At 40.7% G+C, this 27,924-nt stretch overlaps 1 protein-coding gene across 1 annotated transcript; it reads right to left on the bottom strand.

Moving 5' to 3' along the window:
• Positions 1-80: 80 nt before the first annotated feature.
• On the bottom strand, positions 81-27,908 carry LOC134288547 (staphylococcal nuclease domain-containing protein 1-like). Its single transcript, XM_062853719.1, has 8 exons — positions 27,538-27,908; positions 5,248-5,372; positions 4,030-5,175; positions 2,862-3,770; positions 2,700-2,796; positions 2,050-2,231; positions 1,628-1,754; positions 81-1,187 (listed from the first exon to the last, which is right to left on the bottom strand). Exons 1-8 carry the CDS (start codon positions 27,604-27,606, stop codon positions 1,077-1,079), a joined length of 2,766 nt encoding a protein of 921 aa, XP_062709703.1. The 5' UTR covers positions 27,607-27,908; the 3' UTR covers positions 81-1,076.
• Between the last annotated feature and the right edge of the window lie 16 nt (positions 27,909-27,924).

Consider the following 27,924-nt stretch of genomic DNA (forward strand, 5'->3'; position numbering starts at 1 on the left):
TTATTTTTTGTCTTGTGTTTGCAATACTTAGCTGTAAAAAAATGTTGAAGACGGTTAAAACAGAAATAAAAACACCAAAGTTCGACAAAAAAAGTTTCACAAAATTTATTTCCACCATTATAACATTAAGAAGCCTTAATAATTTTCTTAAAGGAAGCAAAAATGCAGAAAATAAAAAAAAATAAAGACAATAATTTGTTAACAAGCTCTACTTCTGTTCCACTTTCCGGTCCGATCTCTACATACGTATGCTGTGTGATTTTACAATAATTAAACGTGCGTTAATTAGTGTGTTCTGCTGGGAGGGGCATTTAGTTATCCGCTTTCAACTAGGTAATGAGTAAAACAGTCTTTCGCCTGTTATGATACTAGTACGGGCGCGTCTTTCAGGCTAGATATCGGGGTCGTCCGTCGCGGTAGAAGATGGGAACTCTGGGGGCTAGACAAAAGAGCTGAGACCTACTTGGATGTAAACTGTCCGTCCTAAAATGCATGCCACCGCCACCGCGCAGCAGCAGCAGCCTGCCTGCTTCGTTATACATCGTGTCGTGTTTGTTTGTCTACTACGTGTGTGTTCTGCGTCTTCTAAAACTGTTGCGCTACCGGTTTTGGGTGAAAAACCATGGATGATTGTTTCGGTTTTCTGTGTTGTTGCACTATTGGTTTTCCCTGAAATCATCGCCGCCTGCTACGGTTGGTGACGAGAGGTGACTCTTGTGTTTCCGATATTCGTGGACCTATCTGGACTACTTGGATTATGTACTACACTATGGGGAGCTGCTGTCGGATCTTTATTTCTATCTCTCTCTGTTCTTGTTCTCCGGCTAACTAGTGGATGTTTGGAAGTTTTGTGTGGTTCTATCGATCCGGGAGAAAAAATAATAATATATAAACTGGAATAATATCTTAATTAGATTGATTTTGTCTGCTTCTCTGTGTGTGTGTTCTTTCCTCGCAATTATATAGTGGGATTTTCTGTTTTCTCGATAATAATTGTAATAATATATGTTATATATTTTTTTTCTTGAAGGGCAGGTGTGATCATCGATTAGTTGGGCGCAGGGCCGCAGAGCCGATTAACGGCTAAGGCCGAATTCGCCGGCCTGGTCTTCGGTGCTGTCACCGTACTGCCAGATGCCATTGCGGTTCTTGCGCGCAGACTGCTCGGCTTCTTTGTAGTCGTTGATCTGTTGGTTTCAGGAAGAATGGGAAAATGAATGAGTGAGATGTGGCTACGAATGTACTTCATTGAAAGACAGCGATTCAACGATGATGTGATGTATCTAAGCCCTGGTAAGACAATCGCTGAGGGTTGCTGAACCGATTGCCTTAGAGTCTCGCTAGATTTGAGGTTTGCTATACCATCAATCAATCATACGGTTTCATAGGGGCCATCCATTAAGTACGTCACGGTCCAAGGGGGGAGGGGGGGTTTGTGAAAGTGTGACAAGCAATGTATTAAATATAGGAAAAACCCGTACGAAGGGGGGAGGGGGGTCGAAAATTCTCAATTTTAGCGTGACGTACTTAATGGATGCCCCCATACTGATTTTGGGGGAAACCATATAACCTATACATGATGGGATATGTATTTATATAGGTTGTCATCCTTACGAGAGAAACTTACCAGCTTTTGCAGTCTGCGGTCCTTCTTGTTCTTTTCGGCAATCAGGAAACCGTCGTTGATGAGCTCCTTGCCGAGGTCGGCCTTGGTGGCAGGGTCAACGAGAGTCACATGTTCGGCACCGCTGACACTGTTGTCCGAGGGAGAAACAATAGAAGAATAGATAATTAATTCACTGATTCTTAAGGACGGATGAAATATTTTTCAAAACTTGAAGTAGAGGTGTTGAACCTATTTAAGGCGATGACTGCCGGGGCAATGGTGCTTGGCGCAGACACGCTTCGAAAGGTCGGTCCGGTGAAACCGCAAGCGGTAACAACCTGGTTTTGCTGTAGGCAATAATCTAGAAGAACGTGGCTTGGGATTCGCCAGTCCTTTGGCATTATTGCCGATTGTATCGGCGGGTTTGAACAACAGACACTCACCGGTACTCGACGTTCATCTGCAGGGTTTTGTTGAGCGCATCCTGGGCGAACGCCTTGAGGGCATCGGCCTTGTCTTCCTCGTCGGTTGGCAGGACCACCAGCGCCAGCGAGTACTCGTGCGCGTACGGTTTGTCCGAAACGAAGGCAGGCGGCAGCATTGCTAGGCGGGTCGTCGGAACGGTCTGCGTTTGATGAGGACAATTTAACGAGGATTAATAGTTGATCTTGTGGGGGTGTTGATTGAGTGAAGGATGAGAGGGAGGAACTGTTTGAAATCCATCAGCTACAATCGAACATGGCTCACCGTGGCACACCCACTGCCTAAAGTCTCCCCACTATTCGTCAACCTCGGCGAAGCTTCCGGGCACACACAAACACACCGAGGGACGCACCGGACACAAAACGTGCCGGGCTGGTGGCGTGTGAGGCGGTTTGGAGCTTGCTTCGGCTGTTGAGACAGAGGAGAGACGGCCTTAGACAACGTGGTTTGGAGTGCGTGCGGAGCTGACAGGGCGGCTTAGGGGCTGATCATGATCTTCTTCGGTTTACTCTGGCAAGCATATGACTCAAGCATTTCTTTTGGTGGTACAGAAATGGATCTAAGGTACTTGCGGAAAATGGCGGGAACAAAGAGTGGACAAACATCTTACCTCGCGGTTGCCATAGTCGACGTACAGGATGGAAGCGTTGCCACCCTTTTCGATTTTCTCGACCTTGGCACGGTACCATTCGTTGTCTTCCGAGAATCTGTTGGAGAGAGAAGATTTGTGTTGAAGTTCCGATCTACTTTTTGACCACAAATCTGTACTCACTTGGCCGCGCACATATCGCCTCGTCGAGGGTTGTACGCACCGGTGACCGGAGGCATTGCACGGAACTCCTGGCGCAGCTTGGTCATCAGCTCTTCTAGCTTGGCACCCTGGTCGGCATGCTGGGCGTAGAAGTGCAGTTCCGGGGTCACTTCCGTGACCACCACATTCTCGTACTTGACCTTGCGATCGGCCGGGGCAGCAGGATCATCCTTTTCGTCTTCGTTCTCCTTGTTGTCCTCTTCGACCTTTTCCACGTAGTCCTTCCAGATGTTCTTCCGCTTGGCCTTGGCACGGGCTTCGGCTTCGCTGAGAGCGCGGTAGTGTTCCGTCTTCTCGGCAGTAAAGTGCACCGAAGCCAGACCTTCCTCGACGAGGGCCACCGACAGATTGACGTTGTTTTCGGTCCACAGCCATCCGATCACACTGGTGGCCGCCTTGTCGGTTGTTTCGATCTTGACGCTGACGTCCCGCTGGAGGATTCGCTCCTTGCTGAACTGGAGGGCGTCGTCGCCGAAGGGTTCTCCTTCCTGGGCCGGAACTCCGCTCAGGGCAGGTCGGGATGATCGGGGGCAGGAGATACCGGCCAGCAGGAATGTCACCAGGCAGCTATCCTTGGGACAGTAGATTCGGAACCGGGAACCACTGGCAACGAATTCGACAATGGCTTCGGTGCGCAGGGCACGTTGCCACGAGGGCAGGTATTGATGCTTGATGCGGGAATGGTCCACCGTCAGGTCGTTGATGCGGTGCGAGGGAATGTCATCCTTGGCGTGCACGCCCTTCAACTGCTTCATGGCTTGCGTTTCGGCGGAACGCAGTTCATCGTAGTGCACCGAGCGTTGGTCATCGTCCTGGCGGTACTTGATCACGGTGGCCAATCCCTTGGCTACCAGGGCTTCCGCTACGTTGCTGTTGGAAGAAAATGTCGATTAGTATCGGAAATGAAAATTCAGTTCAAATACAAAGAATCGTCGGACGTTAGTTTTGTATCGGATCATTGGTAAGAGCGAGCAATGGCATGAACCTGCCTCGCCCTTAGAGTCTCGAGCGACTGCTTCGTTTGCTATACCACCACTTAATCATAAGACTTCCCATCAAAGGAAGAAGCCTATAACCTATGTGATGGATACTTATTCACCCCATTATAAAACAAAAAGGCAATACTCACGCTCCGGACAGCGTCACGGTGTAGCAGCACTTCTCGGGGAAGTTATCGCGGGCCGGTGTCACGTAGTCCAGCGAGCAGTGCACCTTCTTGCCAATCAGCTTCTTGCGCAGGAACTCACGGGCCTCGAACATCCACGGAACATCATACAGAGGGCGGGATCCCTTCGGGCGAGGTGGCAGATTTCCCTCCTCATCGGCAGTACGGGCGGCTTCACGTGGAGGCTTGATGCTGGACAGGAATACCTTCTTGGACACGGTGTTGCTAATCTTGACCATGATGGCATCGCCGTTGAACACCTCGACCACGTTTCCGGTGAAGTCCTTGTCCTTGCTGTTGTACGCAGCGGTGGGGGCCTGGTAGTCCTTCCACAGTCGGAGGCGATTGGCCTTGGCGTGCTTTTCGGCGGCTCGAAGACGATCAACGCCTTCCTTGACGTAGGGCATGCTCCACTCGACGCACTTGGCGAAACCTTCCTTGAGTAGGGCTTCGGCGATGTTGCCCTTGGGGAAGATGATTGTTCCGACAAAGTTGGAATTGTTCACCGATTCCAACCGGATTTCAACTTCCCGTTGGAGCAGTCGCGATTCCACAAAGTACCGAGCTTCCTCCGCGAATGGCACTTCGGCCGTGGCGTCCGGTTTTCCGTCGAGATCCAACTTGAAACCGGGGCACCGGATGCCAGACATCATCAGCGTAACATGTTGGAATTCAGGCAGGAGGAAAGCACGCACCGTTGATCCATCCCGAACATGCTCGATGATGGCCTTGATTGGCTTACCATCGTGATGGTCGAAGAAGGCCTTGGGGTTCTCAATGTTCCAAGTGATGTTCCGCACGTGGTCGGACGAGGGTGAATCGCTCCATTTTCCCTTGCGGGCGGCCTTGGAGGCGTCTTCCAGCTCACAGAGGCGGGTTAGCTCGGGCGTTTGGCGGACACCTTCTCGGCGCACACTGACCAGACCCTCGGACACGATCGATTCGACGATGTTCTCCGAGGTGGCCGGATCCTTTCCAAGGCACACGTAGCCATAGTCGCGGGTGGCATTCGGCGGACGTTCGGCGAAGAAGTAAACTTCCTGGCCGATCAGTCGCTGACGCAGGTATTCGCGGGCTTCCCAGGCGTACGGTTCGTCCTTGGTAATCTCCCTGTAAAATCCGCAAAAGGGGGAAAGTGAGGTTAGGTCCTCTATCACACCATCTCCCTTCAAGTAAACTCACGTGGAATTGTTAGTTGGTCGGCGGGCGAGCTTCGGGGCAATCACTCCGGAAAAGTTGATCTGCTTCTCCGGTGGGGGTCCTCCTTTCGGTTGGCCACGGATGATGACCGAATCTCCGGACAGAACCTGACGGTGGCAAGAGGCAAAACATCCAAAATCAGGACTTGTCTTAGGCTCACTAAAACGAAGCGATGTTCGCTGATCGAGGGTAGAAATAGAAATGGAACGGCTCAAGAGTCGAGAAGTATAGAATAGGTATCACCCGAACAGTCGCACACACATGCGAGCTTCCGCCTTAAACGGTCATTCCATGTCAATTCGGAAAAGTACAAACATTATTCTTCCGACTGCACTGTTGAAAGTACTATTCGAATAACCATACAATTTGGTGATTATAACAGATACATACAGGCTTTATTCATAACGTGTGCCAATTGTTTTACCAATTGGCCGTGGAATGACCCAAGTGCGAGCATGGTTCAAAAGTGTATGGCTGGTCGCGTTGGGAAATAAGTGTCCATACCATCGCACAATGTGTCTTAAACGACACCGACGACGAATGATAGAACCAACACACGGCATGATAGGTAGATCCCCATCCAGCAGCACAGGCCGGTCAGTCAGGGTTCCTCCGTGTGTGTCGTGTTGTGGTGAATCTTCCTGCGCGTGTATACCTTTTTCTATACGGGATTAGGTAATAAAAATTTGGCCAAAAGAACAATGAAGAAAGAGGGCTCCGAAAATAAAAACGAAAAAAGCGATAGAAAGAAGGAGCGGCATGTTTTGCCGGTTCGATGATTGTTGATGATGGGATAATAATGACTGGTGTTACGAGGTAGCGCGGTGATGACGTTTCAATTTGATCGTACTGGTTAAAAATTAACGGCTCAAACGTTTACCATTAGCGAGATTGTGCTGTAAGCTTTTGGATCAATATTTATTCAGTACAAAAGTTATTCATTATTCTTATACAACTATTCAGTTGCAAACCTTTGTTTATTACCATTGAGCAAGATTAGTGTGAACTAACGCTTCTTTAACCTCATATTTTACACCCGGAATTTTCGACTAGCGAAAACGGATTTTTCTTCAAATCCATGTTTCGGACCTAACTTCGGATGTGCTATACACGGTGTTCAATAAGTTCGGATACACCATATAACTTGGCATTAATTTCACATCTGTAATTCAGATTTTCAAAGTAAATGTATTTATTGAAAGGTCATATAACACTGATCAAATATAGCATATGGTTTTGAATAAAATCTTTTTCTACTTTTTTTATAAGCCTTAGATGTATCTAAAGTTTGTTAGCTCCAGCACGCTGGAATAATTTTCGATAAGTTGCTCAAGCTACAGAAGTCTAAAACGTTGACTTTTGAGTTTACACCTCACTATACTAAATTAAAATAACTAAATTAATAGACCAAAGCTTTACACTGCTATTTCAGTGATGATATGGTGATAAATTTGCAAGTTTAGTCAAAATGTGCTTAAAAAATCTATGAAACAGGCATAAATACATTATGTATATAAAGCCAATTTTGGTTAAAATTTGCCACAATAGGAATGTAATCAAGTTTTGGAAAAGATAATCATGGATTAAACTGAGATATAACGCAGCTTTGCTTTTTGACAAAAAAAAATCATTAAAACAGGTACAGCGGCAATTTTAGCAATTTTAAAGATTAAAATAAAATGAGTCCGTACTTCACCCAATCTGAATCTTATAGATTATTTCGTATGGCCATAGTTGCTACCACTAATGCTGAAGAAAACAACCTAATTTGATTTAACTTAACAAAAGACTAGACGAAATACAAATGACAGACGTGCGTGCCGGCCGAAAGGAACTTGAGACACATTTGCAATTACATATTACAAAAGGATAAAGGATAGTTTATTTCAAAACATATACTGTATTTGATCAGGCGCTGTCCATAAACTACGTAGACTTTTTTTCGGCCATCTCAGACCCCCCCCTCCCCCCTCGTAGACTTTTGTTCATACAAAATTTTCGAAATTTGTATGGAGCGTAGACTTTGGCCAGACCCCCCCGTCCCCCCCTAAGAGTCTACGTAGTTTATGGACAGGCCCTCAGTATAATGTGAGCTTTCAATTAGTACATTAACTTTGCAAATCTGAATTACAGATGGGAAATAAATTGAATTTTACTGTGTATTCGAACTTATTGAACACCGTGTATTCTTCATTACACCAACAAAGCTAGTCATGAAAATGTTTGAAAATTCACAGGTCATTTTGACAGACCACACACATGCACGAAAAAGACGGATAATGTATTCTACTTTATCGATCTTGTTGCCGTCCTTTTCATGCTCATTATACATCTGTCAAAATGACCTGAGATTTGTCAATCATTTTGAGGTTAGGTTCGTTGGTGTAATGAAGAATTGAGGACTACGAAGCAAATAACCACAGTTGATCATGTGCGTGAAGCGCCGATTCTTTAACATGGGGAAGCATAGGAAGTCAATTTTGAAATGCTTCTAAAAAATTCAAAACATTATTTAATTAAAAACAAATTGATGTACGGGTAAAGAATCTTCGTTTTTAACACAATCAGTATCTTATCTAAGAAAAACTTTTTTAATCAAAATTATTGCTAAAAAGTTTGCTAATTGAATTTCTCATCACGTACAACAACCCGCTTTTAATTAAATATTGTTTTGAATTTTTTAGAAGCATTTGAAAACTGACGTCCTATGCTTCCCCATGCTAAAAAATTGGTCCTTCACGCATACAGTAAACTTTTTCCAGGTGGCAGCAGCGTACCTTCGAACTCTCGAATAGCGTATCAGGTTCAGGTATACTATAGGCTACTTCAGATGACCCCCAATTGTAGAGGCGCTTGGTGAGATAAGGGGAAAATCGTTTGTTTACATAAAAAAGTAAATTTTTTGTCGTCAAATTTTACTCATTTTTTGCTCTAGAAGTTGCTATTTTCCATTTGCAATGGCTTCCATTATCATCATTCTTGATGCCCATGCCGACAGATACCGGATTGGCCAGCTAACAAAAAATCCGGAAGATCGCCCGCCGGAGGCATAGCAAGAGCTCCTCAAATTAATCACATAAATTGTTCGCAAGTATCTACCGGATCTAAGCACATCTGAAAGAGAATCAAATTTTCTTTCCGAAAAGTGCTCGTTTGTTTCTCTACGATGCGGAATTCGATACGAAAAAGTGAAAGAAGTGCACTTTTCCTATGCTGCGCCATGGAAAATTTTAGCGGAGCCACGTTTTTCATAGGGTTCTCATTCCTGCCACCAGATGCGGAAGGATCGTTAGCTTCCGTTGGATTTACCTATACAGCGCACCACTTCCGAAGTTAGGTCCAATGCATGAATTTGGAGAAAAAATCAATTTCGCTAGTCAAAAACTCCGATTATCAACTTAGGGGAAATCGGGGCATAATGGACACACCTGTTTTTACCGAAACCGCTGAATTTTATGTTAAACTTTTAATGCATAAGTGTAAGGGAACAAGTCATTGTTCTATTTTTTAAAGTGCCATTTATATTTCTCCAAAATAACCAAAATATCATTGAAATTGATGGTGATTTTGAAGCAGCAAAAAAGTAAGGTATTACGAGCATTTGAGTGGGTCCACCATAAAAACAAGGGAATTGTTACTTTATCCCCAAGTATACACAGATTCAACAATGGATGAAGCATTTTATTTTTGATCAGATTTTACTCATAAATAGAAATTTCAATGTTGTAGTCGATTCGGAGTGAAATGAACACTGGCCAGTGGCAACTACGAATGAATGTACGTGCATTGCATATTGTTAGGCGTTTTAGAGAGTTTGGAAAAAATCAATCCGATTATTTTAGCCTAAAGTTTATTGAATTAACTTCGATGTAATGTAAACTCGTCTAATAGGGAGTATTAGGCCATATGAATAAAGCTGAGTAAATGCTCTTTACTCAGATCTCTGTGAAGTTTCACAGAGATTTGCTCCACGACTTCACATAGATTTGGTAAAGAGTATTTACTCAACTTTATACATATGGCCTATTATATCTGTGGTATTGATCTCCGTAGGTAAATTACTTAACTGGTCGATGTAATTAAAGAATTAGCATAAAATCTGCTGAGGTGTCCATTATACCCAGATGAGTGTCCATTTTGTCCCGTACTTTTCCCGCCAGCGCTAAAAAACACGGTTTACAATTATATTCTTCTTCACAATAAAGACATCCTACCTGCTGTAAATGATTGAAATACGTAAGAATCAAGCTAAAGTTGTAAGTCAACTGATAATATGTTAAGTTTTTCTCTGTTATACAGGCCTAACTTACTCATTTGCTTAGCGTGTCCATTATGCCCCTAATCCCCCTAATTGATAATATAAAGTGTATACTAGCAGGTTATCGTTTTCAATAAAATTACAAATTACTTCTTCTCTTTCTTGGTGTAATGTCACACCCTTGGTCACAACTGAGACAAATCTTGTTTCTGACAGGATTTCTACACAATTAGGAAAATTAAATTCCTTAATAATTTCTGATTTTTCAAGGTTCAAAAAACTTTCAGAATTCGACTAAACTAAACATGATTCCAGATTTCTAGAAATCATGCGGATGATCATATACCTACAGCCGCATGAATTTTCAGAACCGAAATTTGAGATGAGTTTCTAATGGAATTCTCCAAATAGATAAACCTGGCGGTAATTTAGAAGTTTGACGATTTTGATATGTCCTTACTTTCTTCGACAAACTTTCGACTAGGTAAAAGTCATTCATGCACTGTTTTTTGATAGCATGCTTCTGAGCTGAGAAAAAAGCAAGTGAGTGTTCCTTTCCTTGCGGCTATAGATATTATACGGCACTGCATACTGCGGTTGCTAAGGAAAATTCTTCTAAATCTTTGAAGCTTCGTGGCCTTGGTGTTTTTTGCACTTGGAAAAAATATGAACTTGGAGGGACTTTGAAACTTAGGAGCGGAACAGAACGTTGAGGAAACGGGATGGTTTTATACAGTGTGGTGGGTGACGCTAGGTAAACACGAAACATATGAAGGGATTCATGTCAGTTGATTGTGAATTGAACATACTTATTTATCATCCACACTATCCTCGTTTTTGGACTAAAAGCAAGTTTTAAAATAATACATAAGTGACCCGACTTTGTCAGCCCCTTTTCGGAACACATTTTTTGCTCTCTTAAAAAACTTAAGCAGTTTTTCAAACTTTTTATTCCTTTATGTTCTGCGTCTCAGCTGTAGTTTGATGATAAATATTAATAAATTGCTTAAAATGTGACCGTAAGATAATGAGAACAAAAAGTTTGTCGCAAAATGGGGCTGACAAAATCGGGTCCTTACTGTAGTTGCATGGCCTCGGTCACAAGGAAAGTGTATGCGAAACCGGTATTAAGGAGAATTAATTTGGGAATAAAGCGCCTGCCATGGGTTGTGTTGGGAAAATTCGACGCTACCTTCGATTTACCCATATTCGTTCAATCTTTTGGGTGGCTTTCTCAGTCTTTAAGTCAAGAACGGTTTTTTAATATATTTAGTTTTGATTGGACTTCACAGCACTGGTAACGATCGTTTCAAAAATTTTTGAAACGATCGTTACCAGTGCTGTGAAGTCCAATCAAAACTAAATATATTAAAAAACCTTTAAAAAACAACAGGTAATGAAAAGGCAGGCCAAACACAAATGGTTAGGCAACTATATACACGGGAGACGATAGACACTACGACCCTTGAGAAAGGCCAAAACCCTTCGGCCGAAACGTCGGGAGAGTAGGAAACATTTCGTTCTCGGCTTAAAGACTGAGAAAGCCACCCAAAAGATCGATCAAACATCCAGTCGAAACCCTCTTGATATTCGTTCAGATAAGAAGAGTTGCTTTATTGATCCTGTACCGAACAATAATGACATCTAAGGTGGTCCACACTTATATGAAAAACAAAAATTTTGAAAAATACCTCCCGAATCAGTTATTTTGGACTACCAGAAGCTACGTTCAAAATTTGAGCAAAATCGGTTAAGCCTAAGGGAGCGCTCAAAACGCTTGAAGTTTGTATGGGAAAACTTGGCCAAATGTATGCAGAAATTTGAAATTTTCGATTTTTGCCGCTAGGTGGCGCTGTAAGCGTTCAATGATCAAACTCTTTGGTATTATTGTTGGTGACTATATGTCAAACAACTCTGTCGAAGATCGCAAAGTGATCCGACGTCTGTGTAAAAAGTTATACCCTGTAAAGTGAAGCAAGACATTATTGTTGTTTTTCCAGTAGGTACATGTAAAGGAAAAATATCAAAAATTGAATCTCAATACTTCGCCTCACTTTGTCTATTTTCACAGCCGTCGGATCACTTCGCATTTCGACAAAGTTCTTTGGCATATAGTTACCTACAAAAATATCAAAGGGTTTATTTATTGAACCTAGCGGCAAAATTTGAAAATTTAAAATTTCTGCATACATTTGGCCAAGTTTTCCCATACAAACTTCAAGCGTTTTGAGCGCCCCCTTAATAGATTTTGCTCAAATTTTGAACGTAGATTCTGGGAGTCTAAAATAACAGATTCAGAAGGTAAGACTTTTTTTTTCATATCAATCTGGGCCACCTTAGTGACAGCCCTAACGTTTTCAGGTTGGTATGCAACTATCTACCTAGCATGAAACCCGACGATTACAAGTATTTATCCTCCGGTTTACGATAGTTCAAATGACTTCCAATTACTATGGTGCAGATATCAAAAAATCACAAGGTCTGAGCCATAATGTTCACCGACAAAAAAGCACATCGTAATACTGGACACTAGCGGACCCAGGATCCTGATATTGGGGGGCAATGATGATTTTGCGTATCCACTATTATAGCGATTTCGCGGCAAGTATGTCTCTTGAGAAGCTTCAATCATGGAAAAGAAATTTCTTCATAATTTGGCGGCACTATGTTAATTTAAGAAGTAACCTGAGCCTTTTTCAAAATGTTTTGCTTTGTAAAAAATCTTCTTTCCAGTGTCAAGAAAACTTTACTCCATCTTCCGCGAAATTTTCTTCAGAATTTCCATTCCATGAATTTCATCAGGATTCCTTTAAGAATTCCTTCAAAAATCTTTCAAGAGATTGTTCCAGAAATTACACGAAAGATTTAGCAAATCATTAACGAATTTCTTCAACAATTCCTCCATTGATTTCTTCAGAAAATGTTACAGTGACTCCTTTAGAAAGCCTTCCTTGAAATCTTTAGTTGTTCTGCCATAGATTCATTCTATAATACCTGTGAGAATTCCTTCAAGATTCATTCCTATTTTTTTTTGATGTTCGCTTAAGATTCATTCAGAAAATAAAGAACTCTGATAAATCCTAGCATGGATTCTTTCCAAAATTGTTCCATGGATACCTTCAGAACATCGTTTCCCATCATCAAAAAGAAATTCCAGCAATTGCTTTCAGGAAATCAAAAATTCCAAATTCTTCCCGAAATTTCGCAAAGCGTTTCTTAAAAGCAAATCTTTTAACTTTTTTTTAAAGAATTATTTCAGGAATTCTTAAGGCCGGACGGGACGGTGGTTGAATCGTCCGCAATTGCTCTGTTGTTAGTAAGATGCAAATCTCAACTTCTACTTCATATTATTGACTAGAAATTTGATCGTTCATTTCTGCATTAACATGTCTAAAGGGTCTAACTCGTTTTGTAAACAAACATTGTTTCTGTCGCTGTAGGGCTCATCTCGATTCACCCACGCATCTGGGGGCCGTTATCAGAAAGATCTAACTTCGCTCTTTCCGATAACGGCCCCCAGATGCGTGGGTGGATCGAGATGAGCCCTACAGCGACAGAAACAATGTTTGTTTACAAAACGAGTTAGACCCTTTAGACATGTTAATGCAGATTTACTCATTTGTGGTGCACAATCGACTAAAGTTTCAGCTACGTCAGTGCAGTGGAAATTGATATTTGCTTCTTCAAAATCGCGAGGCAAATTGTTAGAAAGAGAGGGAAGACAGGAAAAATTACACGTCGTCCCGTGCGGCCTTAATGATAATCCTAAAAGGGATTCCTTAAAAAATCTTCAAGGGGAAAAAATCTACAAACAGGGTGTCTATTCAAAACTCAAAATAAAATTCCCTGAGTTTTCCAGGTTTTTCCAGATGAAATTTTGAAAGTTTATAATTCTAAAAATAACCCAAATTTTCTAAAAATTATAAAGGGTAACTTAGGGTATCATCGGCAGGTTTGTTCTATTCGTAATGAGCGATTTATGCCGGCCAAATTGCCTGAAACTTGATTATATTCAGCTTGATTTGGAAGGATTTGATGCCAACTCTGAGTTCAACAGGTTTCAAAAAAAAAAAAACATGACGAAGAGAACAAAACTGCCGAAAATATGAAAGTTCCCTTACTCTTCAAAAATTCTTTCAAGATTTCTGAGCATAATTCCTGGAATTACTTCCAAAGTTTCTTTCTGGCTTTCCGCAGGATTCTTTCACACGAGATATCTGTTTGAGTACGTCTCGATATTTCTTGCAAAGATTTTCCGATATACTTCTAGAGATTCTCACTGGATTCCTCCTGAAGATAAATCCAAAACTATTCAAAGTTTCTTCAAGAATGTCATTGGTTGAACCTCGTAGCCATGCGGTTAGAGTCCGGGTGGATGAGGGTTCGATTCCCGCTCCGAGCGATGAAATTTTTCACGAGAATAGCTTTTTATCCGTAGCCACTCCGTGTTAAGTTTCGTTCAATCAGTACAGCCGCCGGCTGAAGCCAGTGTCCATATCTTTTTTAGTGGTTTTCCGGGACAGCTATCCATAAACTATTGGATTTTTACCGATAGTTTTCCGATATTCGTCCGCAGCTGCTTTCAGGATTCCATGAGATTTTCAGAATTCCTTCTTGGATGTCCTTAATATTTCTTCTCGAGATTACTACTACCTAGAACTTTTTTCGAGATGTCTCATTTTTTTTCTCAGGTTTTTCCTGAAGTTCCTGTCGAGATTTCTCCAATAACACTTTGCGGAGTTTCTCGCAAGTTTTTTTTTTGAATTCCCTCGAATATTTCTCCATGAATTTCCTATAAGGTATTTCGTAAGTTATCTCAGGAGACATTCTTAGGAAAACACGTAGAAGAATCCCTGCAATTACTTTGGGAGAAATCCCTAAAGAAGTATCCAGAATCTCGGGACAATTTCTGGTAAAGATTCCGGGAAGAATTTTGGGAATAATGCACAGAATATTTGTAAAAACTCTCAGGTGGATCACTGCAAGAAATCCGGTGCAACTACAAGAAACAGCCTGGCTCTGAAAGAATGGAAATCCCAGAAGGCACTCTGGAAAAAAATCTTAGGAGAAAATCCAGGGTAAATTAAGAAAAAACTCTGATAGACATCTCATGACCAACATCGGGAGGAATCTTCTGAGAGAAGTTCCAGGAGATATTCCGAGAAAAATCTCAGGTAAAACTTCAAAATAAACCTCGCGAAAACGTTTAACAAATTCCTGTAGGAGAGCAGGAAGAAAATCTCGAAGAAAGCCCAAAGCAATGGTTTGAAGATATCACAGGAAAAAAATGAAAGAAATCTCTTGAGGAACTCTTGCAGTAAATTCGTGAAAACTCCTTCAGAAACCCTTGGAGGAACTTTAGTAGAAACCCCAGGAATAACTCCTTTAGCAACTCTGAAAGACATTCTGTGAAGATCTTCTGGGGAAGTCCCAAGAGGAACACCGGAAGGAATCGGGTAAAATTTCCGTGAGGAGTGCCGAAAGAAAGATATTCGTATAGAGTATTCGGGATAAATTCTTGTAGAAATCCTACGAAGATTTCTTTGAGCAAACACAGGAGAAATCGGTTGGAGTTCAGGAATCCTGGAAGGAATCCGGAAGTATACCTTTCCGGAAAAAAAAATCAAAAAGGAATACCAAGAAAAATAGCGTCAAAATGCGGAAGAAATTTTATAAGAAGTCCTGGGAGACATTCCAGGAGGTATTTTAAAGAAGTTCCAGAAAGAAATTCTGACGGAATTAATCCTTGTAGCGAAATTTCTATGTCGATTTTTACTAGGGTGCCTGTACCAATTATGGCACTACATAACGAAACGTATTCGTACAAAAATAACAAGAAGTCCAACGAATGTCATCAATATGTTGAAAGAAAGCTTTGTGTCTATACTTTACAGGAAAAATATAGAAATGGAGCCAAAAATACTTTGAGTATTTATTACAGCGTGTGCCAATGAAAGGGACCCTGTACCAGTTATGGCTACATTTTTTAACTTCGGTTCCTTTTCGCACTACATGTATTTGCATTCATTTCTTATAGGATTAGCCATAATTGGTACACTATGGCGAAAAAGGGTGCAAAGAAGCCGAAATTTTAAGGAACATGATTTATTTCTACCATTTTTTGAGCAAAATGTGGAGTTTAAATGAATGTAACCATCTTATGTGAACATGATCCGTTGTTCACATTTTTTTATTGTTGATTAACATCGTTAAAGGATGAAAATCAACTATGGCGAATAATTGGTACTATAGCCATAATTGGTACACTTACCCTACCAGGTTCATACGGCCCAATGTTTTTTTTTATCGGAGTAAAATTTCCCTGAGTACTCAAGAAATTCCCTGAGTATTCCAGGTTTTTCCCTGTTAAATAAAATTCCCTGAGGATTCCCGGTTTTCCAGGGTTTTCCAGGTAGTAGACACCCTAACAAAGCTTTTTTTTTAAATTCTTCCAGGGCTTTCTTTAAAAATGTCTCCTTTTGAAAGTCATCTATGGATTCATTCTGAAATTATTCCATGGATATCTTTTTGAAATTACTCCAGGAATTCATTCATAAAATCTTCCAAGGATTCTAAAATTCTTCCAGCGAATCTTTAATACATTTCTCCAGGGTTCCCTTTAATATTTTTTCATAAAATTCTGCAAGAATTCGCTTAGGAAGTTTTTTGAAACTTTGCCTGAGAATATTTCAGAAATTCTTCCTGAGAGTTTCCTTCAGGAAATCTCTGTGAAGGAGAGTTTTCAGATTTTTATGCCTTTAAAATTGAGATTTTCTTAGCTCTCTGCTGGTTAATTTTTGCATTCAGAAATTATTTTAAGGATTGTTTTAAAATTATTTCAGCAGTGTTTTTTCTGAAAATATTCCTTCAGGAATTCGAACAGCTATTTTTTCACGAACTCTTCCGGGATTTTTTTTAAGGAAATGTCTCCAGTATTTATTATTGCTTCACCCAGAAACCCCCGCAAAAAATCCTCCAGATATTCTTGCATTATTACTATCAGTGATACTGACAGCAACTTCTCCACTGATTCCTACAGAAGCCTGTATAGATTCTATAGGAATGTCAACTAGCAGTTCCATTGGAAATTTCTTAAGAGATTTTCCAAATTTCCCTAGGATTTTTTAAAGAAAATCTTCCAAGCACTCTATTGGATGATATCTTCAGGTATGGTAAGTGGGGGCAGGATGGGTCACCTAAGAAATGGACCCCTATAACTGTCTGAATATAAATCGCATTTCTCTGTATTCTACCACGACTCTCAGATACACTAGTCAGCTATGATATAAAAGTATAGAAAGGTCATAAAGTTTGAAACCTGCTTTTTGACAAGCAATTTTCAAATCATGACCCATCTTGCCCCACCTCATTTCTACGGGGGCAAGATGGGTCAGCTATTAGAAAACTCGATTTTTCTCAAACAAAAAATACTATATCTTCTATTTTTTCTCTATACATCTAAGCTTCACAGACGTAAAGTTTACATGAAAAAAGTGTTGAAACATATCGGTAGATTATTCTCAGAACTAGAAGATTTTTGTTCAGGTAGCCATGAACCGACTTTGAAAACCTATATTTTTTGTAGGAAAATTTCAAAAATAGTTTCACAAACTCTCAGTGCTCTAATTGCTTCGATAATGTAGGTCACAGAATAGCCTTTCAATGAAGAATAAAACATTTTCAAAAACTATGCAAACATACCGAAAAATTAGGGTGACCCATCTTGCCCCGTCTACACAATACACGTAGTTATATGGAATGTATAGCATAAGGAGTATAACGAAAAAATATGTTATTTTTTTCTGTGCAAGGAACGTAAAGAATTTTCAAAACAATATATCACTTTTTTGTGTATCCACTTCGTTCATCTGGGAAAATTATTGAAAGATTCAAAAAATATATAGTACGGTTGAAAACGGTACTGACCCATCTTGCCCCCTGACCCATCTTGCCCCCACATACCATACTCTTCTAAAGTTTCTCAACATTTTTTTCTTGGTGTTTCACCAAGAGTTTCCCGAAATGTTTTTCTGAAGTACCTCCAGAAATTTCTGCAAAAAAAATCCCTGCGATTCCTTCAAAAATACAATTACATAGATATTTTTAAAGAAATTAATTGAAGATTTCTTCGAAAACTCCTTTATGAATTTTTATCGAAATGCATTCCTGCTGAAATTTCTTCAGGATTGCATCAGAATTATCTCCTGGGCTGGGAAACGACACTAGCTTTCCCAAGCCGAAATATCAAAAGAAAAAAAAACGAAAAAAAGCTGAAAAAACCCGGTAAAACCCGCCAAATTTTTGGGTGTTTTAGCGGCAAGCCGAAATATCCCAGGCTTGGAAAAAAATCTGGAGAATAAAGAAAAGAATCCTGAAAAATTTGTTAAGCAATCCCTGAAAAAACTCCTGGTGAAAAATCCGGGAAGAGTTCTGGAAACAATGTAGAGAAAGACTGTAAAAAAAATCTCTGGTGGATCACTGTAGGAATACCGGTGCAACTACGAGGAACTGAAAGAAATCACGGGAAGAATTCAATGAGAAATATCGTCAATAACTCCAGTAGAAATACCAGAAGGCACTCCGGAAAAAAATAAAGTTCAGGGTAAATTCAGAAAAAAAACTCTGACAGACATCCCAGGACCAACACCGGAAGCAATCTTCTGAGAGAAGTTCTAGAAGTAACTCCGAGAGAAATCTCAGGTAAAACTTCAAAATAAACCCCACGACAACTTTTAAGAAACATCTCAGCTGAAACTCATGTAGAAAACCAGGAAGGGACTCTAGCTCACATAAATTTATTGAAGAAATTACAGGAGAAAATATTGGAGAAAATTCATAAAAAACTCATTGAGAAATCCTTGGAGAAACTCTAGCTGAAATCCCAGGAATAAATAATTCCTGTAGCAGCTTTGATAGAAATTCTGGGAAAACTTCCTAAGAAAGTCCCAGGAGAAACACCGAAAAGAATCGCTTGAAATCTCCAAGAGGAATCCCGAGAGAAGTTCTAGGAGAAAACTTCTACGATTTACCCTGATAGAAATTCTTATAGAGAATTTAGGATACATTCTGGTAGAAAACATCTAAAAATTTCTTTGAGCAAAACGCAGGAGTAACTCCGGTAAAAAATCCACGAGGGACTCTAACAATAACGGGAAGAAACTCTGTAGCATCCCCGTAAAAGATGGCATGGGGTGGCGGGAGGCATCACTACCCCCAGAAACAGCAGCAGTCAAGAGAGCAACAAAAACCTTTTTTTGGTTGCTAACATTAGCTTTATTTTTCATATTGCTCAAGTACTATTCGAAAATATGGAAAAACATTTCTCTTCTGTAACCTGTCGGTTACATCCTAGGATTTTCATTATTTGTATGAGCCAAATGTTGGTAGAAATTTCATGTTTTTTTATGTATATATCAGAAGACCCCACACGACTGAGAGGGTTACTCCGCTACCAAACTTTTACAACTGAAGGGCGTAGAGTATGGCTATCCGGCTTTGCATGACTATTTTAGAGATGGCTGAAATTCTTTGCCATGGGCGCTGCCACCTTCTAATTGAAGCATTTTGGGGCAGAAATATATAGGCGTCCGTGTGAGACACACCGATCTTCGCGATCGTTAAAGTAGTGCCGCGTAGTGTTTCTACGACCCCCCCCCACCCTTTTTCCGATGGCGGGACCTGGGGCAACGGCCTACTACCGTTCAGGTAATTTACTTTAAATTTTGATCAATTGATCACCCTGACGGTAAATTTAATTATCAGGACCTCTTGCCGTATTTTAAAATACGGTTCTCACACGGGTCGACTCGGAAGTCAAGATGGCTTCCGAGCCTAAACGCAAAGGACACCCCGTTGTCCGAATCCGGACGAATCCCTCGGGCCTCCGGCCCTAATTACCCAGGAGGGCCTCTCTCGGCACGGTCACTCCGGTCTCGTCCTGGGCCGTGCCGATTTTGTCAACGAGAGGAGACGCCTGCATTCGCCAACGACCCCAGCAAAGCCGCTGAACAGATTCCGATGCCATTCCGGACCAATGGACATCCCCGAGCCGCCCCGCGGCGAGATTCCGGCCCCACGGTAGGGTTATCGCAATCGTGCGTAACCGTGTGGGCCAACGTCGGAGTACAACAGTGAGTAACAGAACTTTGGATTTACTTTGGTCTGGCTTGCAGTCTTAATAAGTTGGCCTACGAATTTATTATCTTGGCTCCAACGTTTCGATCCCGATTTGGATCTTCCTCAGGGATCCAAATCGGGATCGAAACGTTGGAGCCAAGATAATAAATTCGTAGACCAACTTATTAAGACTGCAAGCCAGACCAAAGTAAATCCAAAGTACTCATATCAGTCGAAATCGTTAGATGAGTAAAAGAACGATCGATCGCCTCTCATACACTCCACACCAAATGTGAACCCCACACCCACACGCCACAGAATAGGGCAAATAAATGTTGTTGAAAGAACATGAAAATTCCGGAGTTTCCATACTTTGTCCGCGTCCCCTTGATCACTCAGTAGTAAGCCGACTCTGAGACCCAGCTCGAGGAGTTTCTTGCTGCTGCTAGCTTGTACAGGTAAGTAGTTGGCAGGCAGCTAGTTACACTTCGAGGAGCCCCCACGGGATGGTAACATAAGGCTGAATTTCAAAAGGCTGAATGCACATAAGGCTGAATACAAAAGGCTGAAACTATGGATATGTAACAAAAGGCTGAAATTTCAAAAGGCTGAAATTTCAAAAGGCTGAAATAACAAAAGGCTGAAAACATGGAAAGCATGGCAAATTCTTGAAATCTCTCTCTCTCTCTTCTTGGCGTAACGTCCTCATTGGGACAAAGCCTGCTTCTCAGCTTAGTGTTCTATGAGCACTTCCACAGTTATTAACTGAGAGCTTCCTCTGCCAATGACCATTTTGCATGCGTATATCGTGTGGCAGGCACGAAGATACTCTATGCCCAAGGAAGTCAAGGAAATTTCCTTTACAAAAAGATCCTGGACCGACCGGGAATCGAACCCGTCACCCTCAGCATGGTCATGCTGAATACCCGTGCGTTTACCGCCTCGGCTATATGGGCCCTACTTCTTGAAATATGCATAATAATGAACTCTATAGAATCTGAGCTGAGGGTTTAATGATTTAAAAAATGGTATTACACAAGGTATTATATTTTCCGGAATACTATTCCCCGGAGTGGCATTTGCCGAAATGTCGTTCCCGTTGGTGCTGTGTCATTATGCCGAAGGATATCAGGCCTCAAATGACACTAAGGCGAATGGGTTATATTGATTTTAATGCTTAGGAGGTTTACTAGGCAGCCTAGTTGAATGGTTAAATTAAGATCTATGCATTTACCTCGAAAGAACAACCTTTTTAAAAAAGCGGGAAAAATCTCTGAAGGAAGAGTAAGTATTGTGGCCGCAAATAGTACAGTATAACGACCAAGCGGAAAGGCTTGACGATAATATCTGCATACTAATAACTCTCCCGTGAGTGATTTTTCCTTCTATTAAAAATAGGCTGTTCTTTTGAGGTATTTGCATATATTCAGTGTTGGCATTCTTACCAATGTGTAAAATGCAGCGAACTTCTGCGTGCGCATATTCCTTAAAAACGATTCATCGGAGATTTCCCCTTCTTTTGAACATAGGCTGTTCTTACTGTGTTTGAATGTTATAGCTGCATCTTTTTTTATCAAAGGTTTTCCTTCTTTTAAAATGTTGAAAGAACCATAATTTAAGTTCAGGTGTTGAAGCTGCTTACTTTTTACCAGATGTTTCTCCTTCTTATAAAGTAGGCTATTCTTTCAAGCAGTATTGCATTCGAACAGAACGTGAGCCAAAAATGAACTGAACACTTTAAATTTTTTGGTCGGCAAAGCATTGAACTTGCCTGTTAGAGCTTTTGCTGCTTAAGAGTGCCCGCTCGGTTCCCATTTGACTCTGAGTTCACATGCGCTTATCTTCATCATTAAGTCCTATGTGTCTTCTTTCCTAGGACTAGAACCTTGTGCCGCATCTACATGTTTGGTCGTTATTATGTTATGTCACAGGGAAATGCATCATAGATCCTTTGGTACGACATTGTGGTCTCGGATATTGAAATACAGCTCCAGGAATTTAGATTTTTCGAAACACACGATGGTCGAACTGGTTCACTCTTCAATAAAAGGAGATTGAATTAGCCCAAAAGATTGCCAAAATTGAAGAGTGAAATGGCGCAAATATGACCATTTTAGTATCACAGATACCAGGGTAACATGTTAGTCAGCATGCTACGGGTTCAGTCCTATCCAGTTCATGCCGCGTTCAATTTGCATGTTCAAATATACATATTTGATCGCAGTGTGCCGAGTATGAACTTCAATGCAAATTGAACGCGTTCACACTGCAGTGCTGCAATTCGGTTCTGAATTCTTATGCGCACAACATTGGGGGAAATAGTTTCTGTCGATATGTGATGCTAATAATCCTGTTTAGTCACCCGGAGTTCCTTGAAAAACTTAATCAGGAATGGCCAACTGATGGACCGATGATCAGACTCTATTGGTTTAGGCAATTTTATGATTTTCGATAATTCGCGCCAATAAATCCGTTACTGTATTGTATTAAATCATATGATTGGAAATCCGGTTTTTCAAAACCCATGTTGACCGGACTGGTACGCTCAGATATGGTTCCAATAGCAGAAGAATTTCTGAATCTAATGAGCTCAAAATGTTTGAAATCTGTGGAAACATGGTGGAGGTATGGCCATTTTAGTTTCGCGGATTTCGCTAGTGTTCAATTTAGAGCTCGCACGCGTTATAAATTTAGAACTGAACAAAATTCAAACATTTTTGAGCAACAGTTAGGTACAAAAGTTTTTGCCTCAACTACCGCTTATTACCTGAATTACCCGAACAATTGTTTACATCTAAGACTCATTCAAACTAGTTTCCGAGTTGACACACATAATACTTCAAACGAATTGAAATAAATTGTTGGCGAAATCCTTTGTCAATTTGAGCTAAAATAGTTTAGTATTAGCGGGGTATTGGCCGATATGATACTGAAGAAAGTACAATAACATAAACATTCATTTTCATTTATTTAGTTAACATCAAATTCATGATAATACTGAATCAACAATTTGCCGCCATAATACTCGATTTGCAGCTGCAGCTCTCCAACGTCGGTCACGCCCAACACTCGCCAGATCACGCTCCACCTGGTCCGACATAAACATTATGATACCGAAATCCATAAGATTATGTTCCACTTGAATGTCTTTTCATCAGTTAGAGTTAGCTCACGTGACCAGATGTCCATTCGATGAATAGTCAAATCGATTGAATGTCATATACTTCCTCTTCCGTAAAATGGGTTTTGACCAAATGACCGTTTGACCAAATGTACTTTCGAGCAAAGATTCTCTTGTTTCCTATGACCATTTTCAAGTCGAGTCAAATGTTTATCAAAAACAATAGATTAGCCATAAATGTCCAAAATGTCATTTCATTCGATTCTCTACAACTTTCAAAACTTTTCAAAATGTTGATATCTTTCAGCCTTTTGATATCTTTCAGCCTTTTGATGCTTTCAGCCTTTTGATCATTCAGCCTTATGTGTTTTAGCCTTTTGATCATTCAGCCTTATGTGATTCAGCCTTTTGTACGTAACCCGCCCCCACAATCCTTAATCCGGGCTTGCGGACCTGAATGGGATCCAGAAAATCGACTGAAGCGAGAATTTGATTTTTGCCTCATACTAATATGTATATGAATATAGAAAAAATCCTATGTATTGTCATTATTTCGTTAAGAAAATCTGAATTGCCCTAAAGGTGACCCATCTTGCCCAGCAATTTTTTCTCGGCGCAAAATCAGCCACTTTTCAAAACTGCTTAATCAAAAGCATGTTTTGTATTTTATAAACTTTTCATCGACTTTTCATAGCTAACTAATGTATTGAAGAGTAGGGTAAAAAATATAATTTGGACATGTATGTAATTTGGACAGGCACGGCGATGTATGTCTTGTTTCGGAGAGCTAGTAAATGTGGATACTTCTCAATATCGATTATTGGATAAAACCAAGGATGGAAATCTAGTGATCATGATAGGATCCCAAATGTGTCGCGGTTGGAAGGCATCGCGCGATCATAGCAACAAGGATAGAATTTTGTCGTCAAGCATTCATAACAACCCATGCTCCGCGAATAATGAATCGCTCGGCATGTGCGGCCGCGATGCGATCGTTATCATAAAGTCGAAATGATAAATTTCGATTTTCGATCACTTTTTGTGCATTCTTATTGCTGAAGCTTCACGATCTGCATATGAATGTAATATTCCATCAAGGTTGTTAATCGATAAATTATCGTTATCGGTGATAACGATAATCATGTTTAACGTTATCGCTCACTGCGATGATGATAAATTATCGCAGGATTCATCGGCGTTCGATAATTGAACGCTAGTTAACTGAAGTTAACTTTGGAAGTTTCAATCATAGCAATCTTGGTCGAATACGTTTGACATCCTCTCATGGCTGTTTGGATGTTTCGAGGATTCAAACGAAAATTCCACCAGTAGTGGTTCCATTGGACATTTCGCGTCATCCTATCAATAATCCACCAAGGATTCCATCAGGAAATCCCCGCTATTCCTACGCTATGGTGATCCTGCCATTCCAAAATAAGTTCCACGTGGATTGCTTCGGGGATGATTGCTTCGAAAATCCCGCCAGTGAGTTCATGTATTTTGCCAGGAATTCCATCGCGAAAGTCACAAAGCCGCGATAGTCAGGAATCCCGCACTATTCCTATGAGGATCGGGGTTCAATCGACAATTTTCTGACAATCCAACATAAATTCCTACGATAATTCCTTCGAAAATCCCGCTAGGGAATTAGAGATTCCGAGTATTTTTTCAGGAATTCCATCGTGAAAGTCGCAAAAGATTCATTCAGTAATTCCTCGCATTTCATCGGAGTTCTGCCAGGAACCCCAACAGTTCCTCTTCTTTTATGTCTTTATTATCGAGACTTTCAGCCCAAGGCTGGTTCGACTCCAGAACAATTCCTCTAAAGGTTTTATTGGAAATTTTCCCAGAGCTTTCAACCGAAATTCCTCCAAGCATTATTGTGTAAATTACATTCCTAAATAAGAAGTATTTTTTCCCGGGCGATTAAACTTTGACACGTAGCAGATTGCGATGCGTATCAATTTCCTTCAGGTTATGATAAGGAAAAAAATCGACCCAACAAGTTCATACTATAGTCTAGTCATACACACGAACGGGCACATCCTGAGAGGCACATCTATTGACCAAAGTACAAAATCTCCACTCCAACGATTTGTTTTCTCCTGGCATTCAACAGTTAACTCGATAATTTTCGATAAATTATCGAAGACGCGATAACGATAACGTTAATTTAACGCACTATTTATCGTTAACGTCGAATTATCGAAAAACTGTCAACGAGGTCATAGTTGGCGTTAAATTATCGGCGATGATTTATCGATTAACAACCTTGTATTCCATATCATGAATTTTGGTTCCGGCTGCAAAAGTGGCCATAATCGTGATGAATAAAGTTTATCGCGACTTGTAACATGATCCGATAACGATAGATCCCGCGATAGAGCGTGCATCAGATGTTTGATTGCTCTGTGATACGAGCACAGCGCGAGGGTGTCGCATCATGCTACCGCAAGAGCAACGGCTATCTTTGATTGTTCGTATGGTGTATCATTTATCGTTAGAAGTGATTTTCTTCCATTCTTGGATAAAACAGACCCTATTCTGATAACTTACGTTGAGAATACGCTTAACAATTAGGAATTTACTTCTTCAAAATTATCGAAAATGTAAATTGTTTCACGAAAACCCCTCAAATGCACAGGTATGCAAGACGACATACACTGTCCCCACTCGCATAACAGTCCCATTTGCAAAAAGTAGGAATTGAGAAAACAGCATTTGAAGTTTGAAAAATTGTTTCCATATAAAACTACATTGCCAAAAATTGAAAAACATTTCGATCATCTCGAAACTTTCACAGATTGCTTTGCACATGAATATATAACTGTAAAAAATATTACAATCACTACAAAGTTGTTCAGTTTTGTGTTACGTGACACAAAAATCCATGATGGGACTGTTATGCGGGTACTTTTGATATGGGACGCTCATGACTTGGTATTTTTTTCACACATTGACCTAAAAATTCGTAATTTTTATTATTGTTTTTGAAAGTACATACATCGAAAATGATGACTATTCATAACGTTAACTCAAAAATGATGAAAAGTCAAATGGGACAGTTATGCGAGTGGGGGCAGTACACTTCACAGTCAAATACAATCTTCACCTCAAAATCTTTGAATTAATAATTGTAAGAAATTTGAAAGCCTTATTGCAATGAAACAAGGCAATAAAGAATAAATCAATAAAGAAGCATTAAGCACTCAATCTCTTAACATTCATCTAGAACGCTTAAAATAGATGGTGTCCAAAATACATTGCAAGTTTTCTACTGTAAATATATGTATTTTGGTCATCTGATGAACTACATGGGGATGCTATGCGATTGCATACTTGGAGGCGTATTCTGTGGGTCTGGCGATTTGTCCACGATTTTAACAAAAACTGTAATAGTTATCAAAATAGATGCCTGTTAAGCGGAGACATTTGATTATTTACAAGAAAATATTTGCTAATTTAAGCTACTTTCATGATTTAGCAGTATTCATGGCTAAACATTCAGATAATTGCCCTGTCCAAATTATATATACCTGAGGGTGTCCAAAACATATATTCGGTGTCCAAAATGCAGATCTAACAGGCGATTGGAAGTTGTGATTTTATTAGCTTAAAATGCTTTCGTTAAGGTTGTTGTCACCAGGAACGCAAAGTACAATCATATTATAAGCGTATTAGTAACTTTGCAAAATAATTAATTGCTTTCTAAGGAAGCTAGCGGACGATTTTTCCAACGTTGTCCTCAGCCTGTCCAAAATACATGAATTACCTTAGAGAACAAATACAAACCAATACGATTTGTATCTACAAAGTTATGATGACCCGTCTTGCCCGCCTCACCCTATCCCTACGATGTTTTGCATAAAATGTCATCTGGAAACAGCTGTTCAAAAATCAAAATAAAATTAGATAAAGTTATAATTTATGAGTGCAGCAAAAGGCAAGGCATTAAAATGTAGAAATCGTTCGACATTTTCTGTCATAGTAATAAATCTAGTATCTAGGCGGACCGTTGAAATTTATTTTTGTCGGCCAACGAAAACGACGGGGTGACGGGGTCAATGGACACAAACAAAGAAGCTACGCGTAAAATATGTTTATGCAAGAAACTGAAACAACATTGTTCAGACACTATTTTAAAGGATATTGTTATTGGCATATTGCCTTGATAACATCAATGTCATTCTCTGAGTAACCCACTTTTTGGATCTGGCGAGGACAACAGTGTCTGCTGACGTGCTGCAAAAACAGTAAGCAAAATCTGGTACAACTACTTGCTTCAGTGGCCAACACAAACTTTCACCACCCAACAATAAGGGAATTCCTTTCACCAAAAGTTGCCTCTTCCGAGGGGAGTTATGCAATTGATTAAAGTCCTCAATTATTGAGATTGAGAAATTTAGTTTGGAAAGAATCGAATAATTCCAATAGTTTTGAAACTTTCCAAGGTTGCTCCCTGCCGAGAGGTCACAGCTTGCGCTCCTCCTAAGAGACAGAAAAAGTCGTTCACGTCGTAACGTCAAGATAGGCTACAAGACACACAATAATGCCAAGTTGGCACCAACACCGCAGAGCATAGAGCAAAGCAATCTGGTTAGCTGGCAGTAGCCGAGAAGAAGAGAGCCACGAACGATAACGAAGAAGACCGAATGAGACGAATCATGGCAGGGCGAGGAAAAGAAAAACCCTCCATCGATTTCGGACGGAATATCCGAACCTGCGGTCCGTTTCATCACTTAACATACGGTCGACCATCCCCACCGGAAACACTTACCTGCTTGACGATTCCTCTCTTGAGGACCGGCGCTGGGGCCGGGGCGGCAGCGGCTGGTGCAGCACTCATTTCTTTTCTCGAGGGGGCAAAATCTCCTAGTTTCGGGGTTCACACACGCACTTCACTCTTGGTCTTCCAGCAGGGCGGCACTCTCCGGACACTGTTCTTGCACAGATTCCCGTTATGACACACACTCAACACTCCTTCTTCCCAGATATCCGACAAAGCGTATACTAATTTCTGTGATGGTCGGTTGATCCCGTAGGGAAAGAAAATTAACGAGACACACGTACGCAGTCTTCTCTCACCACGGTTGTTGCATTTGCACGGCACGAGATTGCTTCGAGAAGTGACTGGTGTGATGAAAAGCCGCAGATCGCCGAGTTG

The sequence above is a fragment of the Aedes albopictus genome, chromosome 2 (genome assembly GCF_035046485.1).
Source record: "Aedes albopictus strain Foshan chromosome 2, AalbF5, whole genome shotgun sequence".
In the NCBI taxonomy this organism is placed as follows: Eukaryota; Metazoa; Arthropoda; class Insecta; order Diptera; family Culicidae; genus Aedes; species Aedes albopictus.